This window comes from Triticum urartu, unplaced genomic scaffold (assembly GCF_003073215.2).
Source record: "Triticum urartu cultivar G1812 unplaced genomic scaffold, Tu2.1 TuUngrouped_contig_4433, whole genome shotgun sequence".
In the NCBI taxonomy this organism is placed as follows: Eukaryota; Viridiplantae; Streptophyta; class Magnoliopsida; order Poales; family Poaceae; genus Triticum; species Triticum urartu.
Window position 1 is genome coordinate 892 of NW_024115022.1, and position 9,996 is coordinate 10,887.

Below are 9,996 nucleotides of genomic sequence, written 5' to 3' on the forward strand. Positions count from 1 at the left end.
AACTGAGTGGAAGAGGTCGGGACGAAAGGAGAGCGGCATGGGAATGTTGCGTTCTTTTTATAAGTAGCAAAAATTAGACAGAGAGTTGTAGAATTTTTTTAAAAGGACAGATAATATAGGTAGAGATTATTAATAATAATATAGGACTAATAACAGTGAAATGATCTGGACCACTCGTTGTGATCCTGGTTCATACTGTGAGCGTGACTTAGCCAAGCCGAGCCGTCAAGTCACGCCTACCCTAAAGGCAGCGTTGGTGGGAGGTCAGACTTTATGCTATTCCATTCAAGAAGAAAAAATGTTTGATTGGTGATGAGAAAATACCCTCCCGTTCCTCTCTTCCCTCCACAGACAGAGATTCTCTATCCGGATATCCTCAGTAGACAAATATGGCGGAAGATCTACCTCTACTCGCAGGCAGGTCGGCGGCAACGCTTGCCCTGTCGTTGCTGGACAAAGCCTTCTCCCACCTGGCCGGCGGAGCGGAACAAGTTTACAAGGGAGAGCTGCTGGAAAGCGTCCGGAGGATCCTGACAATCTTGGACGAAGCCGAGCGCCGGCTGGTCAAATGGCGGTTCCCGAGCCTCGAAATCTCTATCTGGGAGTTCACCAGGGCCGTCGACGAGATCGAGGACGCCGTCGACGAGATCCAGTACCACAGGCTGGAGGACGCGGCCGTTCGCCGCGGCCCCGTCTCCAAGCTTGTCAAGAGGAAGATTCTTGCTAGGTTCGTGCCTGGCAGCGGCCTGGAGAGGCTGAGGGAGGCCGTGGTGAGACTGGGCCATATGGCGTCCGTCGTGTACCGATACTACCAGCGCTCGGTCGCTCGCCGTGCTCCGGGGGTCGCCGCCGCCGCGCCCTCTCCCTCCGAGCACGAGCGCTACCCGAGCTGGATCGCGGCGGATGTGGTGGTCGGCCGAGACAAGGAGAAGGGGCAGCCGGGCAGGTGATGCGGTGGCTGATGAAGCTCCCAGCTGAAGAGGCTGAAACTAACCCAGTGTCACTTTTTGCAATAGTGGGGGTGGCCGGCATGGGGAAATCAGCACTTGCTAAGCTCGTTCACGACGACCCGCAGGTGCCAACCAATTTCGACATTGTTGTGTGGGTGAAGGTGTCATTTGAGTTCAGTGCCGCGGCAGTGGTCAGTGACATACTGACATCGATTGCTGCCACGGAACCTGCATCCTCTGCTTCTGCTCATTTGGCAGAGATAAGAAGCTTCTGCTCATTCTAGATGATGTCTGGGAAGACGAGGTGAGGGGAAGATGGGAAGATTTGCTGTCCCCGATACGGTCTGCCAAGAGAGGAAGCAAAATCCTGTTGACCACTAGGATACAATCAGTAGCAGATATGGCTGCCACCACACTAGGAGGTGAATTTGAGTGTCTGAAACTGGATGGATTACAGGATAGCGACAATTTCCTGCTCTTCAAAAGCCTACTGAATCCCGATGTGAACTCCCAAGATTATGCCAACCTTCTGCTGATTGGTGAACAAATATCAAAAATGTTTGGAGCCTGCCCATTCCTGACATTGGCGGTCGTTTCGCACCTGCGGGATGATTTGAAAACTAGTTGGACCGATGTACTGCAACAACATTGGTACCAAATTGAAGGAATTTATAGCATTCTTCCATCTCTCAAACTGAGCTACGACCATCTACCTGCACAGCTGCAAATTTGCTTTAGGTATTGTAGTTTGTTTGCAAGGGGGCACAAATTTTACATGGACAAAATGGTAGACATGTGGGTCAGTTCTGGACTAATACCTTTTGCCTCAAGGGAGCCTGGTGATAGCTTACCAGCAACAGATAATGTTAGCCTTCTGAACCCAGTGGATGTCGGGGAAGAGTACTTCACGGCATTGGCAAGAAAATCATTCTTTTGCCGTATGGGAGAAACAGATCCTTGTGGGGCAAACCAGAAAGAATATTATGTTTTACACAGTTTGCTGCATGACTTGGCACAGCTTGTCTCTCGAGGTGAATGCGCAAGAGTGGATAATGGTGGTTTCCAAGATGTCATGTGGACAACCCGACACATATCTATTGCAAACTGTGGCATCCTTACTCATGAAAGAGCCCGGAAGATATCTTATTTGAGGAGTTTGCGGACTCTTATAATAGAAAGTGAGTCCTGTCTTGATCAAGAAACTGAATTTTTGCTTGGAGAGATTCTGAAGAGCACAAAATGCTTGCGTCTGCTGCAATTGTCTGTGCCATCTCCATTTCATGTACTCGATAGATTTCCCAACCTAATTCATCTCCGTTATATTTCCTTAATCTCATGCGATGAGTCTCATCTTCATAAAATCTTTAAATTCTACCATCTGCAAGTATTCAAGCTCAGCTACTTGACAGCAAAAGAACCAGACTTGAGCGACATATATAATTTACGTTGCTTACGCTCTTTGCATATTCCTGACAATATGTCATCCAAGATTCATAAACTTGGAAGGTTAACCTCACTTCAGGTTTTACGTGGATTTGAGGTGGTGCAAAATGATGGTAGCAGGCTGAGTACACTGAGCAATTTAAGAAGCCTTCGTCAACTTGGCCTAATGAATCTTCAAAATGTCCAGAATTGCAGAGAAGCTATGGAGGTCAAATTAAAGGAAAAACATGACATGAGGATTTTGCTGTTATCATGGAACAGATACAATAATGATACACGGGTGGATGATCAGATTATTGGTAATCTTGAACCAAATAGGGAAATTCAAATACTGCATATCCATGGATACAATGGATCTGTACTTCCATTTTGGATTGCTAATTCCTTGCTTGTCAATTTGGTATCACTTGAGCTTGAGTACTGTATTAAATGGAAGAGCCTGCCATCTCTTCAGGAACTAAATTTACTCCAGCATCTGAAGTTGCAGCATCTTTTTCAGTTAGAATACATGGGATTGGGGCTCGAGGAACTAACTGATACCAATGAATCAGGGATTGTTTGTTTACCCCGTTTTCTTCGTAGCCTAATCATTGGATGGTGCCCTAACCTGAACATACTTCGCACTATACCTCCTAGCCTTGAGGTACTGATATTAAAGCATGTTGGTTTTCTAGTTCTTCCAGGAATACACCAGAGGGAATCAAAGACATCAGTCAAGTCTGAGCTTACATTTGTACACATTCAAAGCTGCGCACATCTGACTTCTCTAGATAAAGGATTACTAGAGTGTCAAGAACAACTTGGTTCTCTATCTACATTAATCATAAGTCATTGTGAAAGTCTACGCCATCTACCAAGGAATGGTTTTGCAGCACTGCATCACCTGAAATTCCTGGAAATGGTTGCCTGTCCATTGCTGAAGGATGGCAATACTGCAGGAAATATTCTGCCAATTTCACTCAAGAACTTGGATATAAATCCTTGCGGTAGTATTGATGTTTCAATGCTCTTGTCACTTCGAAATCTGTCCTTTCTTACAAAGTTAACACTGTTCAATTGCACCAACCTGGAGAAACTTCCTCCAGCGGAAATATTTGGAACTCTGCAAGTTCTTTCTGATCTGTCAGTAGCTAGATGCAGAGGCTTGTTATCCTTTGGGGGTCTTGGAGCTGTTTCTTCCCTGAGAATGCTGTCGATCCTATGCTGCGACAAGCTCAACCTTTCAGACTCGCCGCAGGGTTGTTGTTCCTTTATGCTACAAGAGCTCAGAATCGATTGCCAGGCCCTGTTGTTTGTGGAGCCACTTCAGAGCCTCAGATACACTAAAGAGCTATATATCTGCAACGACTGTGCAATGGAGTCCTTAGCCGAGGGATGGTTGCTGCAGAATGCTACTTCCCTCCATTCCATCAAGATAGGAATTGCCGAATCTCTGCAATCCTTGCCATCTCAGATGGATAAGCTTGAAGCGTTACAGAGTTTGCACATTGAAAGGGCCCCTCTGATGAAGCTACTCCCACAACTGCCTGCCTCACTTAGCAAGCTGACAATCTGGGGCTGTGACCCAATGTTTATGAAGCGGTATGAAAAGGATGTTGGTCCGAACTGGGGCCAGGTCGCGCACATTGCTCATGTGGATATAATGTCCTATTCCGAAGGTGCGCTTTCTTTCTCTTCTTCCTTTTTAATCTGATATGTAACAATTAAGTTTATTTATCATGTATTTTATCATATAGATTTTTGCTTCTAACTGACATGGAAAGCATGATATCGTCTTTGATGTTCATGCTTCTTAGTATACTAAGGATAACCTGATCGAATATGTCTTTCACCAAAAGCTTGTTCTTGTTTAGTGCCTTTGATGACGCTGTAGCACAGTATCGTGATTCTAGCAGTATGCCCTCACTCCTTACTGTGGTAGGTTTATCAGAGATGTTGCTGAGATGTTTTTACTTGTCTATTTATGTTTTCTTCTCCATAAATTCTATATTATTTCTTGTGCAAATTTTCTCCCACTTTTATGATAGAGACCATTGGCCTGTTAAAGTTTTTCCTGGCAGCATTTAGGTTTCTTCTGTATCTCTACATGTTATTAATGCTTAATTATATCTGGATATTCACAACGTACAATTACTCATGCAGGAATGAGCTGCAGTGATGATCAGATTCAAGGTTTTGAGAAAAATGCATATAATCCACGCCATCAATTTGTTGTCATAGAGTAGATATCACAGGTACAGTATGTGTGAGATCCTAATTTTTGTCATTCTAGGACTGATAATTCTGGAGCACCAGTGATGAAATTACAGTCTAGGCCTCGTGTGAATATGATCCAAATCTTGCTGCCAGTATATAGCACGCAACACCCAGAATGCAGCAATGCAATGGTATTTGTCTGTATTCAATGTTCATGGAGCGTGGGGGTGATCTGAACTTTTGAGGTTGGTATATTTGTCTCCTGGGGTGTTAGTGGCTGGCATGGTATATGGTACACATCTTGCTTGGTTTCATAAGCTAAGATTGTCAGTGTATTCTCGAGATCATCCAAGGGGGTCACAGATGGGCATATGGTCATATGGTGATATCATTGCCAGCTATAGAAGCTTACTTACTGTCTGGAACCTTGAACTACAGATGGGTTTCCAGGCTGAAGGGTATGAAATGAACCACCTTTTGAAACTCTCTTGCAAATGTTCAGTCAGTTGATTGTGGTTGTGGGGTGAAGGTGAAGCGCGTCGATGATTGTAACTCTTGGCACTTCTTAAGGTGTACATAAATGTAAATAACCAGAAAAGCTGTTGATGTCTGTACTCCTTTTTTGTAGGTGTCTGATCTCTGTACTCTTTTTCTTTTCTTTCTTTTTTACTAATTTATGTGTGGCTAAAATTGCATTGTCAAATGCAAATTACAGTTCATAACAGTGTAGATATTCATCATGCTGCCGTTGCAAAATAATTGCTGAACTGTAATTTCTGTGTGGCTACATTTCCTATTGAATTCATGCTCCAACTGTAATTCTAAGCTTGCGGAGTTGATACGTCCATTTTGCATCATGTTTTCTTACTGTTATTTATAGTGTTTTTATCCATGATAATGCTTTTTGGAGTAATTCTAATGCCTTTTCTCTCATAATTTGCAAGGTACACTCCAAGAGGGAGAATTCCGGCAGCTGGAAATCTGGACCTGAAAAAGCTACGTCAGGCCACCTATTCTGCACAACTCCAAACAAGCTGAAACTTCACGGAAATTTTTTATGGAATATTTAAGAATTATTGGAGCCAATAAGTACCAGAGGGGGGCCACCAGGTGGGCACAACCCACCTGGGCGCGCCAGGCAGCCCAAGCGCGCCCTGGTGGGTTGTAGCCCCCTTGGTCCACCTCTAGTGCCCATCTTCTGGTATATAAGTCATTTTTACCTAGAAAAAATAAGGAGAAGACTTTCGGGGCGGAGCGCCGCCATCTCGAGGCGGAACTTGGGCAGGAGCACTTTTGCCCTCCAGCGGAGCGATTCTGCCGGGGGAACTTCCCTTCCGAAGGGGGAAATCATCGTCATCGTCATCACCAACAACTCTCCCATCTTGGGGAGGGCAATCTCCATCAACATCTTCACCAGCACCGTCTCATCTCAAACCCTAGTTCATCTCTTGTATTCAATCTTGTTACCAGAACTATAGATTGGTGCTAGGGGGTGACTAGTAGTGTTGATTACATCTTGTAGTTGATTACTATATGGTTTATTTGGTGGAAGATTATATGTTCAGATCCCTTATGCATATTAATATTCCTCTGATCATGAACATGTTTATTATTTGTGCGTAGTTACTTTCGTTCTTGAGGTCACCGGATAATTCATGTTGCAAGTAATCATGTGAATTTGATATGTGTTCGATATTTTGATGGTATGTATGTTGTGATTCCCTTAGTGGTGTCATATGAACGTCGACTACATAACACTTCACCATATTTAGGCCTAAGGGAATGCATTGTGGAGTAGTAAATAGATGGTGGGTTGCAAGAGTGACAGAAGCTTGAACCCCAGTTCATGCGCTATTCCGTAAGGGATCGATTAGACCCAAAAATTTAATGTTATGCTTAGAATTTATTCTTAATACTTTTCTCATAGTTGCAGATGCTTGCGGGAGTGTTAATCATAAGTAGGAGGTTTTTTCAAGTAAGAACAGCACCTAAGCACCGGTCCACCCACATATCAAATTATCAAAATAGCGAACACAAATTAAACCAACATGATGAAAGTGACTAGATGTAATTCCCGTGTACCCTCAAGAACACTTTGCTTATCATAAGAGACCGTTTTGGCATGTCCTTTGCCTCAAAAGGATTGGGCTACCTTGCTGCACTTTTGTTACTACTATCGTTACTTGCTCGTTACAAATTACCTTGCTATCAAACTACTCCGCTACTTACAATTTCAGCACTTGCAGACATTACCTTACTAAAACTACTTGTCATTTCCTTCTGCTCCTCGTTGGGTTCGACACTCTTACTTATCGAAAAGAGCTACAATTGATCCCATATACTTGTGGGTCATCAGCCTCTCCGCACAGTTTCACATCTGCAAGGCTGGTGAATACAGCTTCAGCCTCGTTGCCATGGACGACAAGGTCTGCCTCGTCGCGACGACCACAGGCAGGTACACACATATACATACCAAGATCGTTATTGATATATCCATACAATTTCATATCCTATTGATGCTGATCAATACATTTAAAAATCTTCAGAGTTATGCTTTGAAAGTGAGGAACATGTAAAGAAGCTTCGCAATCAAACCTGGAGGCGATTTCTTAGGCACAATTCCCAATGCATATCCAATATGGATTTGCTGTCAGGAGTTGTTTTACAATCAAACCTGGAGATGATTTCTTAGGCATAATTTAGGCACAATTCCCAATGCATATACAATATGGATTTGCTGTCAGGAGTTGCTTTACAATCATACATGGAGATGATTTCTTAGGCATAATTCCTAATTCCTAATGCATATACAATATGGTATGACCTCCTCATGGATTTGCCGTCAGGATATTTTTTCTGGACAGAAGCATGAACCTACAACTTACTTGAAGTAAGATTTAAATTTTGCTTGGCCACCTCTATTTCGATTCTTAATGAGCTGCAGGGTCATTTTAATTTTGTAGGACGAAATATCAAAAGAATGCCACCCGTTGTCATAGTAGTCGTGCATAGGAGGACCGTTGCTCTGTCTAACCGTCTTCCTCTCCCCTCCTCTCTCGTGTTGTTAAATCCATGACGTGTCACTAGTGCAGAACCGGGCTTTAGTCCCGGTTCATAAAGGCCTTTAGTGCCGGTTCCATAACCGGCACTAAAGGGTGGGCACTAAAGGCCCCCCCCCCTTTAGTACCAGTTCGGCACGAACCGGCGCTAAAGTTCCACCACGTGGCATGATCCAGGCCACGGGTGCGGTAGATCATTAGTACCGGTTGATAACACCAACCGGTACTAAATGTTTGTGGGTTTTGGTTTTATTTTTTATTTTTCCTTTAAATTTGTGTTATCAATTTAATTTAGCATTGTTTTATGTTATAATGAGTTGTTAAATCATTAGGTGAAAGTACCGCAGATTAGTTTCGACTGGATGCATATGTGGATCCTAGCTAGCTGATGATCAAGTATATATATGCCATATATCCATATATATATATATATATATATATATTTACTTGATCACTTAGGTGATCAAACTAATTTGCGGTTTCTTTCATAAATGATATATATAATAACTCATCATCATCACATATTAATATATAAACTCTTGCATCATATCATCACCAACAACAGTATATACTAGCTAGCTAAAAATCATCATAGTCGTCATTACCACTATTTAAACATCATAGTCATTACCGCTATCTAATCACCACCAACACTAGTTTAAAGAAGAAACATTCACTTATAACAGAAGCAAAGATATCATCGAGTTCAACATGGTCATGATATTATAAGCGTTCATTACAAGCAAATCACTCTTTGAGATTAAGTTTAGGACGAGAATACGGACATGAGAGGACAAGTACTAAGAGCATGAAGTAGCTAAATCACTCCTGCTGCTCCCTCTCAGGTAAAATAGCATAGAACATGTATAGCTCTCCTGATTCATCATACTGGAGCATGCAGATGAATCTGTCTCCTAATCGTGGGATGCGCTTCTCCTTGCTGCCCCCTAGTACTTCTCTGGGATCGTTAACAATTTTGCTCCAATCTTTCACTATTAAGCATTCATCGCTTTTAGAAATCCTGAATGCACTCATGTGCAATGTACGATATCTTGATCGTAAGCTAACCATTGACATGCGATCTTTTGTCTCGATCCACTGAGGCACAACTGTCATCGGGAGTCCCTGTTGAAGAACATCGTATAGTAATTAATATACTTAGCAATGAAAGTTTAGCTTCAAAAATAATATATGCAAAAGATGCACTAAGGACAAATAGTAAAAATCTTACCATCTTTCCATTATAGATGTGACCGTAGTTCAATACAATCACTATTGGTCGCACGTTTTGAGTACTAACATTTCTAAGTGCAGGAAAAAAATTTGTCTTGACAGTATGAAGATCCTCAAGCCATGAAACATAATGACTTATCTCCTCGCAGTTTAGTTCAGCCTCGGGACAGTAGTAGGTCATGTCTACCAAGCGCCGGACATGTTTGCTTGAACCGAAATAAGCTGACAATAAAAATTAGTTGTCAACTATTTTTAAATAAACAATATCAAATTATAAGTTGAAGCAAATGAAGCATAAGTCATGCTTTATTATGAAAAAATACTTGCCGTTGTGACTCACTGTATCCACTTCAAATGTCTCATCCAGGTTGATACTGAAGCGCCTATTATTAACAAGGAAATTTCTGTCGCACAGGCCGCGTTGGTCTTCACAGTGTTCGCACATAATGAAATCTTTTTCATCGTTAGACGACATTTCCTATGTTCATATAGGTGAAACATTAAACACTTACTATCAAACATTAATTAATATCTAGCTAATTCTAATATTCATCTAACATTTGATATTAATTGTAACATATATGTCTATCTAATTCATCTAACATTTGACATTAATCTAACATTTATATAAACTTAAAATATAAAAAAATTTAAAAAAACAGAAAAAATCATTAACAAATAACTGAAAAAATCATTAACATTAACATCTAGCTAGTTAAGTTCTATATATAGGTGAAACATTACTAGTTCTATTATTTCAACTAATTCAACTAGTTCTATTAATTCAACTAATTAATTCAACTAAGCATTTACTAAAAATAAACTAGTTATATTAATTCAACTAGTTCAAATCTCATATACCTAATTAATATCTAACTAATTCATCTAACAATTGACATTAATATTTAACTTTTCTATCTAATTCATATCTAACATTTCACATTAATCTAACATTCTTATCTAGGTAATTCATCTAATTAACAATTTGACATGCATTAATCTAAAAAACAGAAAACAGAAAATAAGTAAAAAAATGTGTGTGTGTGTGTGTATGTGTGTGTGTACGTACGAGCGGGGGCGGCGGCGTACGGGCGGCGGCGCGAGACGGCGACGAC

At 41.4% G+C, this 9,996-nt stretch overlaps 1 protein-coding gene across 1 annotated transcript; it reads left to right on the forward strand.

The window, feature by feature from the left end:
• The first annotated feature begins 1,266 nt into the window (after positions 1-1,266).
• On the forward strand, positions 1,267-5,362 carry LOC125527818 (putative disease resistance RPP13-like protein 1). The gene is made up of 2 exons (XM_048692328.1): positions 1,267-4,051; positions 4,536-5,362. Exons 1-2 carry the CDS (start codon positions 1,351-1,353, stop codon positions 4,616-4,618), a joined length of 2,784 nt encoding a protein of 927 aa, XP_048548285.1. The 5' UTR covers positions 1,267-1,350; the 3' UTR covers positions 4,619-5,362.
• Positions 5,363-9,996: the final 4,634 nt, after the last annotated feature.

Excerpts from the sequence above, each read along its gene's own strand:
- LOC125527818 (XM_048692328.1), top strand. The coding sequence starts at position 1,351 with ATGGCTGCCACCACACTAGGAGGTGAATTTGAGTGTCTGAAACTGGAT. Across the intron at positions 4,052-4,535 it reads TATAATGTCCTATTCCGAAG|GAATGAGCTGCAGTGATGAT; the intron begins GTGCGCTTTCTT and ends TTACTCATGCAG.